The sequence below is a fragment of the Equus asinus genome, chromosome 5, assembly GCF_041296235.1.
Source record: "Equus asinus isolate D_3611 breed Donkey chromosome 5, EquAss-T2T_v2, whole genome shotgun sequence".
Lineage (NCBI taxonomy): Eukaryota > Metazoa > Chordata > Mammalia > Perissodactyla > Equidae > Equus > Equus asinus.
This window is the reverse complement of record NC_091794.1, coordinates 15504227-15531871: the sequence shown is the minus strand read 5'-3', so window position 1 is coordinate 15531871 and position 27645 is coordinate 15504227. Positions and strand designations below refer to the sequence as shown.

The 27645-nt window shown below is 37.0% G+C and overlaps 1 protein-coding gene across 4 annotated transcripts in view; it reads left to right on the top strand.

The window, feature by feature from the left end:
* The window catches only part of CFAP44 (cilia and flagella associated protein 44), a 105159-nt gene that overhangs the window by 52635 nt on the left and 24879 nt on the right, over nucleotides 1-27645 (top strand). Inside the window, exons 17-26 of one of the 4 annotated variants that reach the window (XM_044771585.2) lie at nucleotides 107-346; nucleotides 5613-5758; nucleotides 6649-6919; nucleotides 9332-9387; nucleotides 9555-9717; nucleotides 11203-11333; nucleotides 16205-16401; nucleotides 18049-18223; nucleotides 22557-22734; nucleotides 25261-25761. In XM_044771585.2, the coding sequence (XP_044627520.1) occupies nucleotides 107-346; nucleotides 5613-5758; nucleotides 6649-6919; nucleotides 9332-9387; nucleotides 9555-9717; nucleotides 11203-11333; nucleotides 16205-16401; nucleotides 18049-18223; nucleotides 22557-22734; nucleotides 25261-25761 (2058 nt within the window). Of the gene's footprint in view, nucleotides 1-106; nucleotides 347-5612; nucleotides 5759-6648; nucleotides 6920-9331; nucleotides 9388-9554; nucleotides 9718-11202; nucleotides 11334-14040; nucleotides 14139-16204; nucleotides 16402-18048; nucleotides 18224-22556; nucleotides 22735-25260; nucleotides 25762-27645 lie in introns of those variants that run through there. The other 3 variants (XM_070508839.1, XM_070508840.1, XM_070508841.1) reach the window with 3 other exon arrangements.

The window sequence follows — 27645 nt, the reverse complement described above, 5'->3', positions numbered from 1 at the left end:
TTCTGGGACCCTATATTCTTTCTACTTTCTTTGTCCTCCCCAATTGTGTAAATGAATGCATGAATTACAGCTGTTTTTATACTTCTTAATGTCTCTTTTGCAAAAGAGATTAATAGAACTTGAAAAGAGAAAGAAAAAAAAGGAGTTGAGGGAGAAGGAAAAGGAAGAAAGGAGAAAGCAGTTAGCAGCAGAGATGGGAGAAGATGGAGAAAAGGAACTCCAGGGCAAAGAGGAGGAGAAGGAGGAAGAGGAAGAGGAGCCGTTACCCCAAATCTTTATTCCATCAACCCCCTGTCACATCCTTTGTGGATTTTACTCTGGGCCAGGGAAGTTCTGGGTTTCTTTGGTGAGTACTATGTAATAAATAATTTTTATCTCAGCCCTAATCCAATATGGTTTGTAGTTATTTTCTAGCACATTCTTACTTTCATATGGCAAGACTTCATTTATTAACTGCTATTGAAGGTGTGAATTTTGATGAATGAATGTGAGTGACAGTTGTTTTTATGTCACCTTAATATCTCTTTTATGTGTCTACTTGTTATATCTGTTATCGTCTATGACAATCATACATGTTCCAGGAGGTCAAAGAGGAGAAGGATTAAAGGTAGAAGGGCAAAGGGCTAAGCGGTTTTCTAGCTCAGTCTGTTGTTTTTTAATTTGAAAATAATTGGCATTTTGACAATAATGGCAGCACTACCCAGTAGACTGTTGCTTACATTTCGTTATCTGCAACTATGCTGTGTGACCATATGGGAGTCTGGGAAGATGACTGTTTTTAGATGGTCACATTGCCACCTTGAGCAAAACTGGGACTTGGCAAATAAGGAAGAGGAGAAAAATGGATATTGGGAAGACAAGTACCAGGGACTGTCACAATGATGTAATAATTACATCTTCTGATTATGTTTTCTACTCTTATAAAACATCGATCTATTACAAAGCAAGATTTCTTTCATTATAAATTTGTCACAATTTCAGTCCACTCACCAAAAAATAATGATTGACATATAAGTATATGTGAAAGATCATCGCTACTTCCTAAATGCTCCCAGATCTTTGACCAAGCCAGGACACCTCCTAGCATGGACTGTCACTATAAGGAGTGATGAGAGTGTAACTCCTCTCTTCACCTTTTCCTAGGAATATATCTTTGATAGCAACTTCTAAGGAGGCAAGCAGCAAGAATGATGGAAAGTAGTGATGGAGGCACCTTAGGACTCCATTTATTAGTGCCTTTACCCTTTGTCTGTCTTCTGTGTTTTTTTTTTTGAGGAAGGTTAATGCTGAGCTAACTACTGCCAATCCTCCTCTTTTTGCTGAGGAAGATTGGCCCGGAGCTAATGTCCATGCCCATCTTCCTCTACTTTATACGTGGGACGCCTACTACAGCATGGCTTTTGCCAAGTGGTGCCACATCAGCACCTGGGGTCCAAACCTGCGAACTCTGGGCCGCTGAGAAGCAGAACATGTGAACTTAACTGCTGCACCAGAGGGCCAGCCCCTGTCTTCTGTGTTTTATGTAACAATTATTGATGGCCACTATTGTGTAGGGTTCAAAGGGTAAAGGGATAAATAAAACATGGTTCCTCCCCTCAGGAAACTTCCTCAGATCATGAGAAAGAGAGGCATAGAAACAACTATAATATAGTGTAATAGAGTTCTGTTATCCTTGAAACATACATGCAAAAATTATTAATTATTTAACATGTATATTTAGTGCTTACTCTTAGAGTTGCCAGATAAATAGTACATGGAACATACTTACACTCAAAATATATTTGCTTATCTGAAATTCAAGTTTAACTGGGCATCCTATATTTTTATTTGCTAAACCTGGAAACCTATTTATTCTGTACCAAGCACCATTCTAAGTGATTTAATAACCACCCTATAAAATAAGTGCTCTTTTAATTTGCATTTTACGGAAGAAGAAACCAAGGCATGGAAAGGTTAAGTAACTTATCCAAGGTCATATAACTAATGAAGGGTGGAACCCGGATGTGGGGCCAGGCAGTCTGGGTCTAGAGTCCATGCTCTTAACCATTAAGCTACACCAGCACTCAAAGTTAAGGTATAGTTCACAGAGGTGGTGACACTAATCCTGCTTAATCCAGCTCTTTGCCAGCTCTGTGCCTGCACCCAGCAGGAGCTATAGAAAACCAGTCTCGTTTTGAAGTCATGGCTACAGTTTTGAAATCTACTCCCTCTTCAGGTCGGTTCCACTGCCCAGCCATGTTCACTTTCCCACCTTCCAAATTATCACTTTCATTCTTTCTCCTCCCCTCAAACATTTTATACGTTCCCTCACTTTCTAATGATAACTTCATCTCACATTTCACTGAGAATATAAAAGCCATCAGATGGAATTTCTTTATCTTGTCTGAATCAGATCTAATGCCCCATGGGAGTTTTGTCTGCTTTGCCTATTGTTACAATTGGTGAATGTCCCCTGCAACTTTCCAAGTGGCCTCTTGACCCCATCCCCTCTCACTTTCTCAAAGATTTTGCTCCTGAAATAAACCACCTGGTATCCAGTATCAGCTTCTCTGTTTACTCAATTCTCATCAGCACATAAACATGCTCTAGTACTTATCATCTTAAATGTTTGTCTTAACCTCTCTTTCCTTCCTCTCCACCATTGCTTTATAGGAAAACTTTTGAAAGAGTTGTCTGTAGTCATTGGCTTCATTTCTTCACCTCCTATTTGATCTTCAACCCCTTTCAGTTGGGTTTCTATCTCCATGACTTCACTTCATCAGATTTCCTCGTTGCCAAGCTCAGTGGTCACTTCTCTGTCCATCTGACCCTTCAGAAACATTTGATAGAGTTGACGCTCCATCCTTCTTAAAATCCTTTCTTTTCTTGACTTCCAAAGTACCACACTTTACTGGCCACTCCTTTTCAGCCTCTTTTTCTGGCTTCTCATTTGCTGAACAAGCTTTGAAATTTGAAGTCATCTGGGATGTGGTCTTGGGTCCCTTCTTTCTTGCTAGGTAACTTCAATAAATATCAATTATATATCCCTAGTCTTGACCTCTCCTCTCATATTCAGACTTGTATATCCAACTCGACATCTCTACTTGGTACCTCAAAATTAACATGCCCCAAATATAACTTTCAAACCACACTTGCCCCATGCAAACCTGCTCCATCTCTAGCTCAGTAAATGGGACAACCATCCATCCAGTTCCTAAGCCAAAACTTAGAGTTGTTAATTATTCTTCTCTTTCCTTTACCTTTGATATCCTTATATTCAAAGCATGTCTCTTGTAAGCAGCATGTTGTAGGCTTTTTAAAAAATTCTGTAGGATGAACTTAGTCTTTATTTTAACAGAGTACTATGTCCATTTACATTTAATGTAGTTACTAACATATTTCAGATTAAATCCACCATCTTACTAATTATTTTCATTTATCACACCAACTCTATGTTCCCTTTTCTACCTTCTAGTGGATAATTAGGTAGTTTTCCCCCTGATTTTCCTTCTCTGTTAGGTTATTAGTTATCCATTCTTTTACTGTTCTTTTAGAGGTGATCCTAAAGATAATAATATGCATCCTTAATATAATTTGATATAAATTTATTGTTTTACTAGTTTCAGAGAAAAAAGATCTTAGATCACTTTAACACCATTTATCCTCCCCATCCCCCTGTTGTCACGTATTTTATTTTTATATATGTGTTTGTATCCCCTAAAGGCATTTTCCTATTGTTTTTATATTATTGATATCATTTTGGTTTATCTTTTTTCTTTTTGTTGATTCCTTTCTATATTTTGTAGTTGCACCTTTTGCTTGAAAAATACCCTTTAATATTTTCTTTAGTGTATGTCTGCTGGTGACAAATTCTCCCAGTTTGGGTTTTTTTTCTTTCTTGTCTTGAAGTGTCTTTATTTTGCCTTTTTTTTTTCCCCCCAAAAGCCCCCGTACATAGTTGTCTATCCTAGTTGTAAGTCTTTCTAGTTCTTCCATGTGGGGTGCCACCACAGCATGGCTTGATGAGCGGTGTGTATGTCCCCACCTGGGATCCGAACTTGTGAACCCTGGGCCACCAAAGTGGAGCACACACACTTAACTACTACACCACTGGGCTGGCTCCTATTTTGCCTCTTTAAAAAATTATATTTTTGCTGGATATTTTCTTTTCAAGACCTTGCTATCTTTTTATCTTTTGTCTTCCATTCTGCCAGTTGCATCTTTTTATTGCTGTTTATTTGAAACCTAATGTATCTCTTTTCTCTGGTTTCTTTTAAGATTTTGTTTTAAAAGGAGTAATTTCTTCATATTTATCTTGCTTGTGGTTCATAGCATTTCTTGAATTCCAACATATTTTTATTCAATTTTGGGAAGTTCTCAGTCATTATCTACCACAATGTTGCTTCTGGCTCATCTTTTTACTCTTTTTCTGAGATTTGAATTTTATGCATATTAGCGTTTATCACTATGTCCATGTGCATCTTACATTCCTTTTTTTTTTTTTGATTTTCCATCTGTTCTCTCTCCTTTAGTCTATTTTTTCTGATCTCTGTTCCAGCTTCACAATTCTATCTTTACCTGTGTCTAGATGCTTTTAAACTGATCTATTGAATTTTTTAATTTCTGTCATTTTACTTTTCAGTTCTAGAATTTTAATTTTTTGCATTATTTATTCTTTCTATAGATTTCAGTTGACTTCTAAAATTTTCTGTGTTGCCTTCAAATTCCTTAAATATATTAATCATAGTTATTTTGAAGTCCCTTTTGAAAATACCTCTATCAGTATCTTGTGATTTTGTTTCTTTGATCTGTTTTTTTCTTTTGATTTTTCAACCAAGTCTTGTCTTTGCTAGCATCCCTAGTTCCCTTTTGCTTTTGTTTTTGTCTTTATTGAATGCTAGACCTTGTATGTGAAAAGCTGTAGCACTAGCTTGAGTCTCTCTATTTTGCCACTATCTCCTGGAGATTTGTTTTTGATTTTGGAAAGCTAGAAATCCTAGGTCACTTTCATCCAGTCAGTGATTGAAGATGACCTGAAATCAGATTTCACTTCCTGTGAGGGCCAGTCTATTTCTAGCTTACTCATACATGTAGGGTATAGTACTCCAGGGTTGCAATGGAAAGCCCAGTGGAAGGTATGTTTACAGTGGCTCCTTCTCCTTGGGGGACCCTGGGAATTTTTCTCTCTCCCTAAGCCCGTGAGACTGCACAGAGACCTGCTCAGCTTTTTAGCCTCTCTACAGCTACTTTCAGAATTGGCCGTTGCCTCAGGAAGAAAAGCAATGGCCTAGACTGAAAACCAGCTCTGAAAACCATGACCTACAAAACTCTTATTAAATACTGCTTTTTCAGAATAATACTTGAAATAAAATGGAATTCAGGAGGTAGTCAGAGGTGATATCTCTTTTGTATTGACTTTTAAGTGTGAACAAATCATTGTAAGGTGTTTTATTATTATAATTGTATAGTTGCGTATAAAGGGACAATGGAGATGCTTTATAAAGCCTATCTATAGTCATAGAAATCATATAAAATTTTGTGTTTTAAAATTTGAAATAATAAAAAAATCCTCATGTGGTTATATGTGTCTTATATTCAAGTTCCACCTTCTATGTTATTTATCTCTTTTCCAGGGTGGCTATGACGCTGGTTTTTTATATCACTGTGCATTCCCCCCATATGACAAAAGCCGTGATATCAAAGAACAGAGAGATGAACCTTTTGATTTCCGTTTTCTTCAGGATACAGAGGATAATCCTATCCAAGCTATCACTTTCAGGTGAACAGAATTTCAGAAAGCTTTAAAAAATCGTATTCCATTAATGTCTATGTTTTTGTTTTTGTTTTTGGTGAGGAAGATTGGCCCTGAACTGACATCTGTTACCAATCTTCCTCTTTTTTGCTTGAGGAAGATTGTCCCTGAGCTAACATCTGTGCCAGCCTTCCTCCACTTTGTATATGGTACTCCACTGCAGCATGGCTTGATGAGCAGTGTGTATGTCCATGCCCAGGATCTGAACCCGAGAACCCTGGGCTGCCAAAGGGGAGTGTGCAAACGTAACCACTATGCCACCGGGCTGGACCCAGTGTCTATGTGTTTATCCTTTAAGAATATTGTCAATTTTTTAAAGATCTGTCCAAATAGAGGACAGACTCAAACAAAGTTTAGTTGAATAAACGTTTAGTTAAATAAATCAAATGAATAAATAGAATCAAAGCTAATCCCGAAACTGTATTTCAGTCCCTCTATCAAATATTCTGCCACAATTTCTGTTTATCAGACAATTGTGTGGATTTACTTTCTGTTACTTAGGAAGATGCTACTGCATAGTCAGACAATGAAGATTCTGGGTTATAATGATTCTGGAGAAATCACAAATTAATCATTAGTCCTTTAATAATTGAGAATTAAGCGTATGTGCCAGTCATTCTTTTGAAGACCAAACATAATAGCTCCAAATTTCCAGTTGCCTTCTTTCCCCTCTACCCTTTTGTATTAGTTTGCTGAGGCTGCCATGGTTTGTTAGTGCCTCAGCATGTGAATTTTGAGGGGACACAATTTAGTCTGTATCACTTTTCTTATTAAAAATTTAGTCATTTGTCAATTTAAAATTAAGCATTGTCTTCAGATTAATATAAAGGACAATTTACTTTCTTTTTGTTTCATAGCATTAACCAAGATGTGATGTTTTGTGGAATGAAAAATGGAGCAATTCGAGTCTATATCTTAAGTCAGAATGATCTTTCATTGACCAATATGGCGGACTACTGGCACTTCAATATGCATGATAATAATTATGGATGTGTTAAAGGCATCTCTGCTAGCTTTGATGACCGTTTCTTGGTGACTACTGGAGCAGATAGTAATATCTTTGTTTTCAATGTTTTTTCTGAATTTGAGTTAAAAAAAACCATCAAAGCTAAAGTACCATCTCCCAGGGTATGTACCCAACTAATAACAACAACAACAAAAACCCCTTTATTTTAAAATAGTGATATAAAATTGCTTATATTCTTTAAAATTGAAAACTACTTAGATACATTTACCTTATAGTCTAATCTTCCTGCCAGAATTATAATTTTGACATTCTGGTGCCTCTATTATCAAATATCAAAGGCATTTAATTCCTCTTATTACTAAAGGTGTGAAATTCCCCAAATTAAAATGATTGTGTCAATTTTTCTGTGTCATCGCTTTCTTGATCAAAGTTTGTTTTCACAATGCACAAGTTTTTTCAGATACATATTTTGTGTGTAATTTATTCATTCACTTATTGAAAGGGCATATATGGGATGTACACCATAATCTGTGCCTTTGAAAGGGTTTGTAAAAATTTTATTGTCTTTAGTATTAGAATATGATACTACGGATCACAATCCAAGATTCAGTTAAATTATTTTATTCTTAGGCAGAATACATTATTGACTTTATAATGAAGATTGAGGGCTCAGATCCCCAAATGATATACTTCTGCCCTGTCACAAGACCTGAGTTTTCTATTATCAAAATAGTTCCTTTGGGCACAATCACTAATAACCATTAGAATTGCTCCTAGAAAATAAGAATCATATTAGAAAGACCATAGTTAAAATTCCTACAAACACATTGACTTCCCCTTAACAGGAAGCCAACATCAAAAGAACATACAAAGAATGTAGGGCAGATTTTAGCAGGTAAATTTTCTTTTCTATTAATAGCAGCAAAATTTGGAGAATGGGCTGTTATCCAAGAGGTTCAGCTCAGGAAGAGGCATTGCAGAAGGAAAAGTGTATGAACAAGAAGAAAATCTTTATCTTTCTACCTAGTACCAACTCTCTCTATGGGAACCCATATTGGATAAAAAAAAAATCACTCCACGTTTGTATGATGATGTCCTTTTATTTATGGCTGCAATCGATATTTCTTAAGTTGCTGAAGCAGACTCTGCTTTTAAGAAGGCAAAATCAGAAAGAACTGAATAACAAAATAAACAAAAGACGAAGCCCTGCATACTCTGAGATTCTTACCTGACTGTATTTTAGAATCAGTGGGGAGCCCTTAAAAGTACAGACGCCGGAGCCCCACCCAAGAGCGATTAAATCAGAATCTCTTAAGCTGATGCCTAGACATCAGTATTTTATAAAATATCCCTCCCTACCCCAACCTTCCCTAAGCCCCTATGATTCTATTGTGCAGCCAGGGTTGAGAACAATTGGTATATATTTTGGAACTGTTGGAAATGCCTTTGCTTAATGCAAACTTACTGTAAACAGCTGAGGCCAGAGAGAGTTGACTGGGTATCAATATCAAATCCTGGAAATCACACTGATACTGGAGAACCTGAGCTCTGGGAAATAAAAGAATAAAAAATAAAATTCAGTCAAGGTGTGTCCAAAGTGATTAACAGTAACTACAATGTATTAGCCATCACTGTCTCCTAACGTTGGTCGTGTTTTGTGACTTCACTTTTACTAAAGTCATAAAGCTTGCCTTACATAAAAATATGTAGATTTATGTTTCATATGTAGAGAGACTAGTACTGTAACAAAACAACTTGACCAAAGAGAGTGTTTATTTATTTATTTATTTTACAACAAATGACCGCAAAACAGAGACCTATCTGTTATGAAAGAGAATAAAGTTCAATTTTACTTAAGAACTGATTAGTTAACAAACTAAGACTCTGTTTAAATCAATGGATTGTAATTCCTCTTCCTTAGCAGCCTAAGGCGTTTTACAGCACAGCGCCTGAATCAACCAAGTATTTTTAAGTGAGTTACTTTATAGTTCCCCTTAATTTCAGCTGAGTTCCTTTGAGACTCATATTTCTGATTTCATATCTTTTCTTCTCAAGGAGGGGTATTATATTATTCTGTGCCTTTCCCCACTGTATGTCCTTTTTTGATAAGGTCAAGTGAAATGCTTACTTAAAATTTAAAAAAAATATTTAAAAATCTTCCTAGTACATATACACGTGAGATATTTTGGGAGAACTATGCATGTGTGAAAGGGATAGACTAAAAAACAATATTTTAAAATAAATGACCTAGAGAAGTTTTTGTGTTCATTCTTTGTTACTAACACATGAATATTAGTAATTCCCATTATGGAAGGGAATATGGTGATATTAACATTTTGTATACGTAGGATTTGGTTTCAAGACTTTTTCTATGTATCCCTTTAAATGAAGCAGAAAAAACTAAGTTTAGTCAACTGCATTTTTTCCCCATAGTTTAGCTTTTGTGAAAATAATTTCCAGGCTTACAATTGTTGGAAATCAACAGGAAAAAAGCCCTAAATTTACTTCTTATTCGATATTTTAAGGGAAATATGCAATTTAAAAGGGTTAACCTTTTACTCTCCTTTCTACAGTTCGGAATTGAAACAGAGCCACTTCCGAAAGACATTGAAGATCCCAAAACCTACAGGTATGGGACTTTTTGATAAATACCTGCTAAACCTGAGCTTTTGCAAAACAAACCCCCATTTTACAGAAGTCGACCAAGCTAAACGAATTTCCAAATTATCGAATGCCAATTTTCTCTTTGCTCTTTCTGCACCCTAACCTGTTATCCTTTTAAATTTCTGTTCTCAGTATTGAGAATGCCAGAAGAAAAAGAGAACATGACAAGTTAATGAAGGAAGTGGAAGAAATAAAGGCTGGGAAGAGAGAACAACTCAAAGCTTTGAGGACTGAATTTTGGAAACTGCTAGAAATGAATGAAGAATTACCAAAGCATATGCAGTTTAAACGCACAGTAAGCCTAAAACAAATTTGATTTTAATTTTAACATATGCTCTTTCTGGATCGAGATGACTATTTTGCCAACAAGTAGGAACACTTAAAATCATCTTTAAGTTTCTCTTTATCTGGCCAATCAGTGTGTTGGCAGCAACTGAGCTACTGCAGAACTTGTCGCACAACTTGGTTGGGATGTAGATGACCCTCTTTACTTGACATAAACTTTACTTCTGGATTTAGCTACGTCACATTTTTTCATTTGTAACAAGATAAGAGGTAAATATAAGTTTGACTCTGGTTATCAACCTTTATCATACCTAGCTGGAGATATCTGACTGTTGGATAGGTACGTATACAATTTGATCCCCTGTGGCTCCATTTCTATAATTCATCAGATCTATTGAACAGATAGTACCTGGTTGATCTGCAAGTTTCTGTAAGATGAATTAGTTTAGTTGTAGCTAAGGGGACAATCACCAAATTGTTTAAGCTAATTTTGTATTATTACTTTTTTTTCTTTTGTGACTTATTGCAAAGCCTCGTCTACCTTGCTGGTGATTGATTTTTTTTCATTTTTTACTTCTTCTTAAATGGAATTACTGTCAAGAGCCTAATCAAATAAAAACCCAGAATTTACCATCCTGACTATACCCAGTCCTATAATTCTAGAAGCACTCAGCCAATTTCATGTGAAAAATGCTTTGGTGACATCGTAATCATTAACTCATTATGTTGGTTGAAAGACTGACTTGTAATGGTTAAAAAGACATTTCTGCTATTTTACTAAGCAAAAGGTTGACACTTGCAGAGTGTGGGTGACATAATTCAAAATATGGAACAATTGAGGCAAATTCTGTGGCTAAGCATTTTACACATATCGTTACTAAAATACAAACACCTCTGGAACAAATAATTACTTACAATTTAGTGTGAATGAAGGCCTGATATTCTTCCAGGAGCGAAGGAAGCCCCTAAGTATCCTTACGGGAAAAATGGCATGCTTGGTGAAGGACATTCAACCAGAACTTGATGTCAAGAAGACGCCAAAGACTTGACTATCTTTCCTGGGTGGAGTCAACTGGGAGGGCATGTTCAGCTAGTGATCAACCGCCATGAACTTCTACCCTGGGCCCGGCTGGTTATGTAATAGTAGTTGCTTTGGGGTGAAGGGACTATTTTTTCTTTTTTTTTTACTTTGTACACACTGCAAATATGCTGTTAGCATTCATTATTTTTATTGTGGGAAAAAACCTTTTAATATGTAACTTTATCTGCATGATTGTTAATTATTTCTGAGAACTTTTCTCCATATTTTGTGGAAGTGAGATCAAAAGTATGCTACTTCATTCTAAAACGGAGAGAGTTTATGATGTTTGGGAGAGCTATGATGCAGCATGAAATTGAAGACAAATCTTAAAAATCTGTATCTGGGTATGAAATAGGATTGATAAAGTATGTTGATGAAAGTGCCCATTTGATGAACAAATCTACTTACCCACAGGATTTTGATGTAGATTCCAAAATTCGTGCTGAGATTGACAGAAAAACAGTTTACAAAATTCAGCAAGTGGAAAAGGAATTAGGTTGGGAAAAAGAGAAACATCGAATTGGCCTAATGAAGCTACAGAATAGGTAGGATCCATATTTCCTGCAAGTTAAGATGTTTGAGAGCATATATTTGAGTAAAGTCATTTACAGTGGCTTAATCAAAGTGGTCAGATAAGCAGTCTCCTTAAGTACCCACCAACTCTTGAAATCTCAAGGAATTCCCGTGTCGTTGCTACCATATCTTCCTGGGCTTTCTACTCACTCTTTCCTAGTTTAAATCTGGCAATTTGTTTAACAATTAGATTTTTCACACACCAAATTATGTAATACATACTTACGTTCTGTTTTTGACAAAGCATGTACATATTACAAAAGCAAAAATAAAGTAGAATAAAATAAAAATAAAATAGAATCAGAGGACTTAGAATGAAAGACTTCCTGTCTGATCCCTTTCATGTACTAGAATGACTTCCCAGAGGAAATTGCTTTTTTTTGCCTTTTTGAGATTTAATTTACATGCAATAAAATGCATAAATCTTAACTGGACATCTTAATAAATTTTTATAGATATATAAACACATATATCCACCACCAAGATTAAGAACATTTATGGCACTCCAGAAAGTTCCCCCTGGCCGCCTCTCAGTAAATATCTACTTTCCAAAGATGGATGTTTGTCACTATAGATTAATTTTGTCTGTGAACTGCATATACACGCAACGTTGATGACTAAACTCTTTGTGCCTGACTTTTTAAACTTAGTATCATGCCTAAGTTTACCCATGTTGTTGCAAGTAGCAGTAGTTCATTCTTTTTCCTTGTTTTGTAATATTCTATTAAATGGTTTATCACAATTTGTTTATTCATTTAACTGTTGATGGATATTTGAATTGTTTCTATTTTTTGGCTACTACGAATAATGCTGCTATGGACATTCTCATGTATGTTTTTGGTGAACATAAGCACTTATTTTTGTTTGCTATGTAACCAGGAGTGGAGGGTCATAGGCTATATGCATGTTTAGCTTTATTAGACACTGCCAAACAGTTTTCCAAATAGGGTTCAACCAACCTATACTCTGATCATCACTGTATGAGAATTCTGATTGATCCCCATTGTATTAACTTCCTTGGGCTTCCATAACAAAGTACCATAGACTTGTTGGCTTTAAATAACAGACATTTATTGTCTGACGATTCTAGAGGCTGGAAATCCAAAACCAAAGTGTTGGCTGAGTTGGTTTCTTCTGAGAACTGGGAGGGAGAATCTGTTCCATGCCTCTGTCTGAGCTTCTGGGGATTGGCAGGCCAGCTTTGATGTTCCTTGGCTTGTAGATGCATCACTCCCAATCTTTTGCCTTCACATGGTGCTCTCTGTGTCTCTTCATATAATCTTCCCTCTGTGTACATTCAAATTCCCTCTTTTTGTAAGGACACTGGTCATGTTGGATTAGGACCCACCCAAATGATCTCATTTTAACCTGATTACCTCTGTCAAACCCTATTTCCAGATAAGGTCACATTCTGAGATACTGAGGGTTAGGACCTCAACATGTCTTTTTTGGGGGACATAACTCAACCCATAACACTCACTCTTGTCATCACTTTGTATTGTCAATTCTTTACATTTTAGCCATTCCGTGGTAGTATCTCAGTGGGAATTAAATCAGCATTTCCCAGATGAGTGATGATTTTCAGCCCCTTTCCTTATACTTATGGGTTATTTGTGTATTCTCTTCTGTTAGGTGTGTGTTCAAGTCTTTTGTTCTTCTCTGTTTTCTTTGAGAAGTTCGATTGTTTTGCTGTTACCTATCTTGAATAATTTTGTGGGGAGTGTAAGATAGAGATGAAGTGTCGTTTGTTTCAATATGGATAACCAGTTGACCAATTTTGTTGAAAAGACCATCCTTTCCTCACTGGATCGTGGGGATGTTTTGTCATATATCATATATCATATAGGAATGAGTCTATTCCTGAACTCTTTATTCTATTCCACAGGCCTATCTATTTTGGTGCTAGTATCACACTATCTTAATTATTATTGACATCTGATATTGTAAATCTTCTAGTTTTGTTTTTCATCTTCAATGTTGCTTGGGTTCTTTGAATAGAATCAACTTGCTAATTTTCACAAAAAAACCTAAGGTTTTGATTGGAATTACATTGAATCTATAGATCAACTTAGACATAACAGACATTTTAAAAATAGATATTGAGTCTTTCAATCAATAAACATGATAAAACTTAAAGAGAATCCACTTTTAATATTTCTTCCAGTGGTTACAACTATATATCTAAATAATATATTTGTATGAATTTATTATTAATATCATTTATTGACTTCCTAGTATGATGGGTGAGGATTTTGCTTCTCTTAATGTGCTCGTGCTTTCCTCTACCTTCTTAAACAGTTAAAATATGTTATAATAACTGCTTTAATGTTCTTGTCTGCTAGTTATATCATCTGTGTCATTTCTGGATCTGTTTTTATTAATTGATTTTTTTTTCTCTTTATTTTGTGTCACATTTTTCTTCTTCTTTGCCTGCCTAAAAAATTTTGATTGGATGCCAGGCATCGTGAATTTTACATTGTGGATGCTGGGTATTTTTTATATACTTTTAAATATTCTTGAGCTTTGTTCTGGGATTCAGTTAAGTTACTTGGAAATAGTTTGAGTTTTTGAGGCTTGCTTTTAATCTTTGTTAGGTGAGATCAGGCAGCCTTTAGTCTAGAGCTAATTGTTGCCCACTGCTAGGACAAAACCTTCTGAGCATTCTACCCTGTGTTCCAGGTATTATGAGGATTGTAGGAACAGAGCTATTGCAACCAGTGTGGGGTCTGAGGATTATTCCACCTGTTCCCTTCTGGTGGCCCTTTCTCCAGCCTCAGGTAAACTCATCACGCGCCCCTGCTGCTCACCTGAAGGCTGGAGGGGAGCCCTCTGCAGATCTCCAGAGCACTCTCTGTGCAGCATCTCCTCTCTGGTCCTCTGGCCTGTGAATTATGGCACTTGTTATCTGGTATTGTATCCCTGAATATTTGAATTCCTGGATACTATTTGAATATTTGAATCCCTGAATTTTATCTATGATTGCTACCCAACAAGAAATGAAAGTGGGTAAGAAGTTCTTTTCAGGAAGAACCATCAACATAGTATCCTATGTTTGTCTTTAATAAATATTCACAATATATCTGTAAATGTGTATATATGTATTTATATATACGTGTGTATATATATATGGCAAGTATGAATCTTAACTCACAAACTCAGGTATATAAGCAATATTGCTGTTCTTTATTTTATTTACATTAACTTAAATTTGACTCTGGATTCCTATTCCACCAGGCGGACAGGAAAGTCAGTCTCTGCTTCTGAGGCTCATTGTCCTAGCCTGTCTGTTTCTTTCAGTTCTTTGGTTCTATGGTTTCTGTGCTCTGCTGGAGAAGGCAATCTTTGACAAGGCCAGGAGCCCCTGTTCCCAGGATCAGATATACATGCAGCCATCATCTTTGAGGCCTTGTGTCTCCCCGAATGCTGTCAGAAGTGGAGAAAAAGTGCCCGCGGCTCTAGGACCCAATTTGCCCATCTCTTTCCTCACTATTCCCCTTGCCCTCAAATACTTGTTTCCTTAACTCCCTGCTTTCCTCTCCTGGTCCAGACCCCTGTGCCCACTATAGCTTCATGTCTTCAATAAACATGTGGAAGGAAATCATAAGTGTCTGACTGGAATGGGGAAGAGGATAAAGTTGACTACGAATAGCACTGGGTATTAGCAGTGTTTTCATCTTCACCAATTTAATAGGCCAAAGATGATAACTCTTGGTTGGATAATTTGCATTCTTTTGATCATTGGTTAAGTTGAGCATTTCGTATGTGTATAGTTTATTTATATTTCTTCTTAGAATTATCTGTTTACTTCTTCATTCATTTCTTTCATTTCTGTTTATTTTTAGTCTCTATTTCTGTATTATAAGTATTTTCACTTTATTATACATATTGCAAATGCTTTCTCCTACTCTGCCATTTGTCTTAAGTGTTATTCATAGTTTTTTAACTATGCAGAAGTTTTAAATTTTGATGTGATCAAAACCATCCATATTTTCCTTCCTGTTATCTGGGTTTCATGGAAAGTCTAAAATTTAAAGAGTGAAACTCCAGAGGACAAACAGGTAAAGGGAGTAAGTCTTATAGAGATGAGAAATATATTATGCTGTGAGAGAAAAGGAAAAATTAGGACTAGCCATTTTAAAAGGAGAAATAGAGTTAAAAGGATTGAGTTAGAAAAATAGCAAGAAAGGCAAACAAGCTAGGAATAATTGCTATACACATAAATAAATTCTAAAATTAAAAGAAGGGGGAACAATTATGAACCAGTGCCAAAAAATAGCAGCGATCTAATGAATGAGGAGCTTTCAAAAGATAAATCTCTGTGGTCTACAAGAGAAAGGTGAACTAGACAGCAGTATGAATTACTGAGCTTAATGTTTTTTACAGAGGCAAATAGGGTAATATATATATTTCATATACTTTGTATCTACCTCCCTATCTGTTACCTATTACGTATATAAAAGATAATAGATAGGGAGGTGGACAACATTTCCTCAGAGTTTGACACGATCCATTTATCATTAAACTGCAGCGTGCCTGAAAAGTTTTCATTTTTCTACATATTAGTAAAACAATAGTACTATACTGATTAATAATGAATTGTTTAGTATTTTCATTAGAAAGAAAAATCTACTTGCTCTTTGACCCAGTCCTATCCAACTGCCATCACATCCTTGTTGGTAATGAATAGTAAAATTTTGGATCCAGTACAATATAATGATATTATTTATAAGCATAGTGTATTGTGGTCTTATTTTATTAATTAATAATCATGCAAACTGATTTAAATGGTGTAATTAAATGATTAAAATGGTGACTATTGCAAGTACTTGTTTTATTTTTTCAGGTTCCGTGATTCATTAGAGAGTGACATGGTTGTGGTTCATGCCATACAAAGTGATCACAAGGTCTCCTCCTACAGGCTTGTGAAGCCCTCTAAGTACTCCAGGTCCAAACGGGCAAGTCAGTCAGAGAGAAGAACAAGCAAATTTGAGAGGTTTGAAAAAGAGGGAGCTGGGAGAAAGGACAGCCAGAGAGACACAGGTAGCCTAAATGACAAGGAGGCTTTTAAATCCTTTGTTAAGATTTCAAAACTGGATTATCTTTCTGTGGGCAGAACCTTTGAGCCCTTTTTGGTGCCTTGAGCTCAGTCTCTTGTCTCCCTTCCTTTATTCCTTTGGAATGAATAATTAGAGAGAGCGGTGTGTGGTATGGCCGAAAACAAGAGGCCACATTTCTCCAGCCATTGCTCCATCCTAACTTTCCTCTCTGCTGCTGGCTGCTAGAGAAAACCCACCCTGGTCACATGACCCAGAGTGGCTAAGTGTACCCCATGCTGCTGTGTTCTTACTTCTCACATACAACTGTTCTTAAATCTAGGATTTCCCTAGATGCTAGTTTCTAGACTATTTCTTCCCAGATTCCTGGGCCCCTCCCCAGAATGTTGGGACTGGAACATGACATTTCAAACTATTTTACAAGAGCATATGCTTTAAATAAAATGATGAACTGAAAACACAGATGTGAAAATAATAGCTCTAATCCCTGCCATCTGCCTTTGTAGCTGCCCACAGAGGGCCTGCAGATAGGTGGGAGGAAGACAAGAATTCTGGGATGGCTTGGTGAGCCCACTTAAGAATAAGTAAAGGGCACTGAGCCCAGCCAGATCTGGGCTAGTGCCCATGATACAGTACTGACATTAATGCTGGTTCATCCTCTTTGCTGAGAAACCTTTAATGGCTCCTTTCTGCTTCTAGGATAGGTTCTGAAGCTATCTTCCTGGTATTTAATCCTTCCAGAATATATCCCTCTTCTGTTTCCAATAGTGTGTTCTCATACTGTTTGACTTGCATTGTGTAGCCTCCTGTCCTGCTTGCTGCTCCCTAATTATGCCTGATACTTTCAAACCCAGGCTCCTGCTGAAGTGACCAATTCACTCTTCTCTCTGAATTACAGTTTTTGGGGATCCAAATGGAATTATGCTTTTATTATAAAGCCTTTCCATGACCTCCCAGGACACATTAAACTCTTCCTTTTCCATGCTAACATATATTTGAAATATGAAATATGCAATGGTGAGTTATAACTGCATGACCACCCATATTATTATTTAACTTTTTTCATGTATATCTAAACTATATCTCTTCAAAAGAATATCTATGTTCAACTGTAGCTTGAACATAGGGTAATTCCCCCAGTAGATACTTATTGCTTAATAAAGCCAATAATTTTAAAATCATAGATTTGATTGTATGTTTCTGACTAGTTTTTAATTTGGTCACAGACCACTGCAATTGGTGTATGTCACCTCAGATTACACATGTCAAATCGGATTCACTTCTTGAGCCCTTCCCCCACCATCAGATCACAAACACTCCTTCCTGTCTTCCCAATATCTCTCAGTGATCCACTATTATTTATCTCCGTCTCCAATTTGTTAATGTATGTCTCCTCTTGCCAACTTTTTAATACGGTCCTTAAGAGCAAAATTGTGCCTTAAATCTCTTTATTTTGGTATTCTAAAATACTGATTAAGGGGTTGAATTCATGGTAGTTGCTCAATAAATACTTTGATTTACAGATTCATTATATTCTCTGGATTTTTAAAAATGGGGCAGCTTAAAAACAATATTTGAGAGTTTTATTTCGTTATCTCAAAAAGATTTAAAAAAATGTTGGCTCTCTGTACAGGTGGGAGTATTAGTGTGCCGGAAGAATCAATTATAGAAAAAGGGAAGAAATTTCGACCTAAAACTCTAAGTGAAATTATGGTGGAAAATCAAATTGAGAAAACAAGGAAACTTATAGTAAAAGCTGAAAGGGCCCAAATTAAGATTCGGCAGCGAAAAAAAGAATGGGAGGAACTGTAAGTTTTTTACCTAAACTCTATTGTTTTAAAATGTCTCAAAATATCTTTAAAAATCTTTATATTTATTGATATTATTGTTTAAATAAAGAGTGAAAGAAATAAAAACAAGATGGAGATACTGAAGACAGATCAGCTGGATCTTTCAGGCTGGTGGTACCTTGGTGGGACTTCTATGATTCTTAGTTTCAGGTCCATGAATTCCATTTTACTAATATCTGTGATTTTTAAAGATTAAGAAATTCTTTTCTATCCCAACATCAAACAGGTATTATCCCATAGGTTCTTCTAACATGTTATAGTTTTGGCTTTCATCTTTAGGTCTCTAATCATCTAAAGTTAACTTTTTAAAAAAAATCTGGTACAAGGCACTTTCATTTAACAAGCACATCTTTTCATTTGTTTGTCACCTATTTATCTTTGGCGAAATGTCACTTCATGTCTTTACTCATGTTCAAATAAGATGCCTTTTTACTGTTGAGTTTTGAGAGTTCTTTATATATTCTAGATATTAGTCCTGTGTTGGACATGTGGTTTGCATATATTTTCTCCTCAACTGTAGCTTTTCATTCTCTTAACACGGTCTTTCACAGAGCACTTGTCCGCTGTTGGTGGGAATGTAAATTGGTGCAGCCACTATGGAAAACAGTATAGAGGTTCCTAAAAAAATTAAAAATAGATCTACCATATGATCCAGCTACTCCACTTCTGGGTATTTATCCAAAGGAATTGAAATCAGTATCTCAAAGAGATACGTGCACCCTCATGTTCATTGCGGTATTATTTACAATAGCCAAGACATCGAAACAACCTAGGTCTCCATCAATGGATGAATAGATAAAGAAGTTGTGATACATATACAGAATGGAATATTGTTCAGACGAAAAAGGAAGGAAATGCTGCTATTTGCAACAATACAGATGGAACGTAAGGGTATTATACTAAGTGAAATAAGTCATACAGAGAAAGAGCAATACTGTATGATCTCACATGTATGGAATCTAAAAAATCTGAACTCACTGAAACAGTTTGCTGGTTGCTAGAGGTGGGGAACAGGGAATGGGGAAAATGACTAAAGGTAGTCAAAAGGTACAAACTTCCAGTTATAAGATAGATAAATTCTGGGGATGTAATATAGAGCATGATGATTAAATTATCAATACTGTTTTGTATATTGCTAAGAGAGTAGATCTTAAAAGCTCTCATTACAAGGGAAAAAGCTTGTAATTATGTGTGGTGAGGATGTTAGCTAAACTTATCGTGGTAAACATTTTGTAATATATGCGTATATCAAATCATTGTGTGGTACACCTTAAACTAAGACAACATTATATGTCAATTATATCTCAATAAAACTGGAAAAATATAATATACTTGATATTTTCAAAAAAATGTTGCTGGATTTGATTTGCTAGTATTTTGTTAAGGATTTATATACCTGTGTTAATGAAGAATATTGGTCTCTAGTTTTATTTTTATGTAATATCTTTTCTGGGTTGTCATCAGGGTAATAACGGTTTCATAAATGAGTTGAGAAGTTTTCCTTCCACTTCTATTTTGAAATAAATTAGGTAGTTTTGGTATTGTTTCTTCCTTAAATATTTGATAGAATTTATCAGTGAAGCCATCTGGATCTGGAGTATTCTTTGAAGGAAGGTTATAAATACAAAGTCAATTTTTTGTTATAGTGCTGTTCAGATTTTCTGTTTCTTCTTGTGGCAGTTTTGGTAATTTGTGTCTTTCAAGGAATTTGTGCATTTCATGCAGGTTATCAAATTTATTGGCATAAAATAGTTCATACTATTCTCTTATTATGTTAGTTTCTGTACTATCTGTTGTGTTGTCCCCTGTTTTATTCTTTACCTTGTTAATTTGTGTTTTCTCTCTTTATCTTGATCATTCTAGAAAAGAGGTTTATCAATTTTATTGATCTTTTCAAGCAACTAGCTTTTGGTCACAGATTTTTTAAAATATTACTTATCTGCTCTTTATGTCATTGATTTCTGTTCTATATAATTTCCTTCATTCTAGAAAATTTGGACTTTAACTCTTTTTTCTTGCTTCTTAAGGTTCAAGTTTAAGGTGTAAGCTCTGATTTTACACTTTTCTCCTCTTCTAATATAAGTATAAATTTCCCTCTAGGCCCTGAGCTGCATTTTGCAAGTTTTGATATATTTTTGTTATTCAGTTCAAAATATTTTCTAATATCACTTGTGACTTCTTCCTTTACTTGTGGTTTGTTTTGAAGTGTGCTTCTTAGTTTCCAAATATTTTGGGGTTTAAAAAAATCTTTCTGTTTGATTCTAAATTAATTTGTTGTGGTCATAGAAGCTAGTCTGTGTGATTTAAATTCTTTTAAATTTATTGGGAATTGTATAGGTCTGCATACAGTCTATCTTAGTGAAATTTCAATGTGTGCATGAAAAAAAGTGTGCGTTCTTGCATTCTTGAATGTAGTGTTCAAGAAATGTCAATGAGGACAAGGTGATTGACAATATTGTCTACATCTGTTTTTCCCACTTCAAAGGCATAACTCTTTTAGGGTCTCTACTGAATGGCCCCTGCATTTAACAAGGTCTCTCTAGCTGATGGGATCGTGAGTGATTCCTAGCAATGTGTAAGCTGTGAGAATTACTTGTCTTACAGCTTCCCGGTAACTGTGCTTTCCCCAGGTGCTGTTCTTTGTCTGACTTCGTGGTGTTCCACGTTACACCTGTACAGATGAATACTCAGCCCCAAACTCGACAGCCCTATGCAGATTTCTAGAGCTGTTTCTTTGTGTAGCTCTGATATTCTTTTCCACAAAATTCTAAACACCTCTCTGATCTCTCTTGACTCAATCAGTGAGATCACTGGGCTAATATTTTGGATCCCAACCCTGCTCCACAGTCTGGAGTAGGGTTTTCCTCCAGGCAGACACCAGGAGATAGTAAGGACTGCTTATTTTGTCTCGCTTCTCTCAGGGATTACAGTGCTGTGCTGCCTGTTATTCAATGTCTCAACATAGTTTTTTCATATATTTTCGTTTGGTTTTCTAGTTATTTATAGCATGAGATAATTATGGACCTTGTTTCTCTCACATGGCCAGAGCAGAACTAGCTGCTTGCTTGCTTTCCATCTTTCTGTCTTTCCTTCCTTTCCTTTTTTATTTTTTTACATATTAACCCTCCCTTTTAGTTCTGTTATACACAAATGAATGATTGTCAATGAATACATTAGATGGCATCTGCTTCCTCTTCTATTGTATATGTTTGTTTTCTCACTGCAGGCTCTGTGCACATATTCATGTTGATTGGCAGACTTCACTTTAAAGAACTAGGTAGGGTGGGGTCTCCCAATGAAGATCCCTACCATGGTGTGCCCACCCATACCCTAGATGGCTTAGTACTTCCCAAGCAGAGAGGGCAGTTTCTGTAGAGATTAGTTCTTCAGGTTTCGTCTAGATGTAAAGGTTGCTACTGGTTTGTATGTGTGGAGATGGGAAAATTAGGAGGGCCCACCTGGTTCAGGCATTCGTTTTCAATTTTTAATTAATTTTGTCACTGTATATCATTTCATTCCCTGCTCCATACCTGCGCTCCTTCTGTGCTTGGAACCTCTTAGGAACTCTACCAAGAAGACCATATCCAATCTTTTTTATAGCCTTCTCCTGGGGGTGATCTGGGCTACATTTTTCATTGGTCTGGTTTATCCGTTCATATGATTTCATCTTCTTTCTGTCTTCTAGAAATGTGTCACTATCTCTGGTTTGCTCGTGGCTTTCTATCCCATTCTCAGCTTTCCTCATGATTTATTCCCTTTAATACCGCTATACTATCATTTCTGTGGAATTTGGGGAAAGGTGGGGAGATAAATACATATTCTCATGCTATCATTTTGAACTAGATGTCTTTTTTGAAAATGTTATGACAATCACATTTTATTTTTAAAAAGTTCAGTTGTTTTTATTTATCTATTTTTTCAATTAAAGTTTTAGTGATTAAAAAAAAAAACCCACCCCAACTTCAAGGCTTAATTTCTATTGAGGGAATAAATGTTGATGTAAATTACTTAGAAGTGAACCAAAGCCTAAGAATGATTCAGATTGTTTCAGCACCATCTCGTGACTGGTTTTTACTTGTTTATTATTTTGCTTGGCATGCTTTAAAAATAGTCCTTAATTTAAAAGAAAAAAAGATATTTGAGCTCTGGAGACAAAAGTAGCGTCACAGACTCAGGATTATACTTTTGCTCCCTGATTGAATTTGATTCTCTACCTGCAGTAAAGTAGAGGGATTAGAGTTTATTGTTTTATTTGTTATATTTGTGACTGGGTTGTCTATTTTTCTGATAGGTACAAGAGTAAACCTGATGATGACTATGAAGATCCCAAAGATGTTCAAGCCATCAAAGAGGCCCAGTTGTGTATGGGAGACTTCAATCTGAAGACAGCCTCAGACTATAAGATACCTGAGCACATGAGAATAAATGCTGCCAAGAAGGAAGAGGAACTGGGACACCTAGACTCTCTGGTACTTACCTACAGCTTTCATGACAATGAGAGACACCTCAATGTCTAACTGAATTCTGCTAAAACCACCCATTTTGCTATCTGGTCCATAAGGATATATGGTCATAGAAATTTGCAACTGGAAAAGACCTTCATGATTATCTACAATAATGCCCCCTTTTGACAAAAGAGGAAGCTGAGGCCCAGTGAGGACAAGAGATTTGTCCATGATTATTTACTTAATATGGCAGAACCAGCCTTCAGATTAATTACTTGGCTCAATACCAGTTTCACGGGTGAAAGCATTATATTTTATAGACTCCAAACCTCTGAAATTCAAACACATCCTTATTGGATGTAGGTTTTGGCTGCCATGGATGACTAAAGACCTAGGAAAAGAGGCCAATATTTAGCCGTTCTTTGCAGGACTTCCAAACTTTTGTAGGTGACTCAATACTAGCCAATTAATATATTCCTCTTTGATTCTCTCTGCGTTCTTCCAAACTGCTTCCAATAGTCCTGATTTCTCATCCCCATTTTCTCACTTAAGTTTCCTCTCCCTGCCATAGTAATTCTTTAATTTGAACTGACAAGTGACTTTTCACACTTAGAGGCTCAGAAGCATCTGAGCCCCCATTTTGAGGAGAATTTGGCACCTGGCCCCCAAAGATGGCTGTGCAGTTTGCACATTTCAGGGCATCACATTGGAGAGAGTGCCAGTCTTATCACAGATATGATATATTTGAATAGTTTATAATTTTCTGACGGATGGAAGTAAAATGTCTTGAGGAAGGAGAGTCTTTTTCTGTTTCACCAAAGATGTTGTACGTGCGTGCAGTATGAGATTCCTGGTATGACAATTCATATTTACAATTAAATTTCCACAGCTTATAACTGTACCTTTCTGGTCAAACAGGCATTTTGAACATTTTATTAGTGACCAATTTGGATTGTTTTTCTGTCTGTTTGTCTAGGGTAATTCTTGTTTCATCTATCATGTTCCATCCATCATCATAGAGAAATGTTCTTTTGACCACAATTTGCCAGTCATCCAACCTGAAATTTTAAAGTCTAGCTAGAGATGATGGACAGGTGTGATGTCTTGAACTGAATTGCATTACAATGAAATCTATTTTATTTAAATGGCAGCGTAAAATAATATAGAACACACTATTCTGCAAGTCAAAAGATCAGAGTTCTGTTCTCATCTCTGCTGCTTAATAGCCATGTGAACTTTTCCAGCCACATAAGTCTCCCTCAGCTTTAGTTATATTGTCTGTAAAAAGGATGTTAATACCAATTAACAACAATAAGACATGGCTGGTCTACCTCATAGGGTTAGTGTAATGGTCAAAGTCAATAAATGGTCATTATTGTCACAGTTAAATTAAAAGTCATTGAAGTATAAAGCATTTTAGAAATAGTGTATTTCCTCCCTCCCCCAGGCCAGTGTTTTGGTGAGTGTGATATTTGGAAAAATAGAAAGAAAAGGTTGGTGTGTAAAGAGGACTCCTCAAAGAGGTAGGCCTCACCGACATCAGACTGGTTTGGGTTTGTTCTTTTAAGCATAATTCTCAGTCCATCTGGTGCTTCAGAAATGGTCCCGACTCACTTGAGTGCTGGATTTTGAGTTTAAACTTCTAACACTTTAAAGGTTTGCTCCTAATTATGTAAAACATCTCCTCTATTTTGTTCCAGATTTTTGTTTTATAGATAGTAAATATACAGGTAAGTTTTGTAAAACTACTTGGAGAAGTGCCTTTTGATCTTTTGTTTTTTAACCTATATATTTATGCAAAGTAACTCTTAATAGCCTTTGGACTACCTAGTTTCCTAACTGCACACAGGAGTAAGCTTGCATGTGCCCATAGGCTCTGGTAAGGTCAATAGGAAACAGAGTGGGGAGAGAGCTGTAATGAGGAGCAATGGGCCTGTGTGGCACCTGTGGCTGGAGGCAGGGGGCACAGCGTGGCTTAGATAAATGGAGAAGGAACCGAGGAAGTGTCTTGGAATCTCTTGGTGTGACATGACCCTGAAATTCAGGGTCATGACCTTGCCTGCTCAAGGAGTAACAGTAATAATGTGACCAAAATATAGAATGAAGACAGGCTAAACTGTAGTTTGGCCCCAGGTGGGCAACCCTAAGTGAGTATAAGCCAGCGGGATTTGAGTTTCCATCAGGGAAGGGCAGTTACTTGTGTGTTTCCGACCAAAGAATGATCTTCCCTCCCTGGGATCTGGCTGAATAGAAGGCTTCAAGAGGGACTTGCATTGAGCGGTGGGAGGAGGACAGGGGAACTCAGCCCAACGATCCAGCTGAAGGACACCAGAGGTCATATCCAGATTATCTCCCTTTTTGGAGAGGCTGGAGGGGAAAAAAACTAAAAGCTAGAGGAAAGAGTAACTTAGTAGTGAACAGAAATGATCAGATGAATTTTTACCTTGAATTTTTATGAGGCATACTGGTCAAGGGACAAAAGCAAGTCCTGTTTCAAACTGTCCTTTGTGAATGGGTTGTCATTTTTTTCCTTCCTGTTCTTTTTATCAGGCCCATTCAAAGAAAATGCACATGAACAAGTGCATCCTCTCTCTTCGAGACCTTAAAGTGGCTGTCATCGAGGAAATACAGTGCCTGGTCCAAGAAGTGAAGAACATTCAGTCGACTCTTCATATATCCAAGCACGTCCCCATCCCCCAAATCCCTCAGATACACCCGGAAGAAGTTCCCGAAAAGAGATTTCAGTATGATGAGGAAACTCTCCTAGTTTTTAAGAGACAGCAGATGAAAAGTCGGGCTGGAAAGGACCCCGAAGTGGAATGTGCAGGGTCTTCAGGCTCAGCTGGAGGATTCCTCAGAATCTCTTCTGGAAAGGACGGAGATCTGACGACACGAGATTCATTGTCTAGATCATCAAAGGCATCATCATTCGGTCTCGAGGTTCCGAAGCTTTTGGAATTTGAGAGAGCAGATCCAACCGAAGTGGAGCTGGAGGTTATGAAGAGGGACGAGATTAAACACATGTACATGCAACAGTATTTGACCAACAGGGTAAGGGCGAGACCGTGCCCGTTCAAAGCTGAAGGAGAGGAAAGGGGAAGACCTAGATCTGGTTTCTTATTTGTTTTAAATTTGTCTGCATTAACCTTCCCCAAACCCTGATCAGGCCACAGCTCACTGGTGTCTTGGCTTCCTCCTCATCCCTGGTCTTCTGAAAATCATTGTGCTCTGCCCAGAACTTTGGAGCTTTTTAACTTTTTTCTTTTTGGAAAGCTGACCAAGAATGTAGGGCAAATCCATGTTAATTGGCGTCTAACTGAAGTCATGGTAAAGAGGAAGTGATGGAGCAGCTTTCAGACGATGGATGGAAACTTCCAGGGAAAATTGAGGCTCCCTCTGCTTTTCACACACGCCTCTTCCTCTCGTGTGTGGTTTGCTCCATTAGTGGGGATGTTCATGGTGATGACTGACTTAAAATTTTTCTGGAGCTGGAATGGTGACTGTTTTTATTTCTGGGAAAGTCAGAACCAGGCTGGGGCCAGTTGTGCAGGAGCTGCTCTGAATATGGAAAGAAAAGGACCTTTCCTGGATAGATAGCTCCCTGCTTCCAGCTGTATAGCATCCTCTTCCTCAGTGTGTCTCTCTGGCTCCACCCTGTGAGGGCCACCCCCCCCACAGCTTCTCAACCTTATTCTTCACCCACTGTTTTCATTTCATCTAGCCCGTTTTCTCACTCTTCCTGCTTCTCCCCTCTTTCTGAGTTTTATATCCATGCTTTTTCCTTTGCTATTTCTTTCAACCTGCAATGACTTCCTTCCAAAGTTGAGTCATCGTTCAAAACTCAGCCCAGTTCCAAACCCTCTCCAGAATCTTCTGCCCACATTACATACTCTCCTTCTTTCTAAACTCCAATTGCACCTGTAACCAGCACCTCGTGTTTTGCACTTATTTTGCTTGCTGTTTTGTGTGTTAGTTTTGTCTTGTAAATTAAATTATGCAATTCTGGAAGGAAGGACCACATGTGCTGCTTCTGATTTCCCTGCAGTGTTTAGAACAATGCTGGACAAATTGTAGATATTCAGTAAAAAATTTTGATTGATTTAATTGTAACTGATTTAGTTATTAATTTAACAAATATTTATTAGACATTTTATGTGCAGGGACAGTGCTAGCTAGGTAGTAGGGTTGCAACAGTTATTAAGCCAGGCACATTCTCTGTCCTCACACAGTTTACAGGCTGTGAGGGGTGGGAGAGAGTAAATCGAGTGTGACCCTCACAAACTTGGACACCTATGCGGTACAGTTTCAGAATGGTGTCACGCTGAAGAAAATACAGTCCTGCCTCCAAAGAAATTTAAAAACAATTCAGATTTGTTGAACAAGCATTAAAGAGGAGCCTACTTAGTCTACAGACATACATAGTTAAAATTTTAGTTTTTCTTCTTCTTGGTTTTTTGTTGTTATTTTAACTCTCTGAAATTCTCCAGCACTTTCACTGCCCCAAATGCACAGGTCTCTTCCTCTTCCTCAGCCCCAGCTGGGCCCTCACTCACTGCGGACATTTGCTAGTACAGCTCCCTGTCATGTACAGCCCAATGACAAACATAGGCTGGTTTGTCTTCTTCCTCTTGTACTAGCTTCCTCAGGAGAATGAGCTCTCGGGGCTCTCTTTGGATCTCTTCGTCTCCTTTGGGATCAGGTCAGGGAGAAGCTGTGCCAAAATCAGAGCAAAGCTTGAGGATTTAGAATCATTAGGTGAACAGTGGAATATGGTCTAGACCAGGACTTGGGGATGCTTAGGTTCCTGTCCCAGCTCTGTAACAAATTAGCTTTGATCTCAGAAAATCACCTTGAGCCTCAGTTTCTTCATCTATACGTAATATAAGAAGGTCGAGCAGGTTTCTAGTGGCTCCATCATTATATATACATGTATCC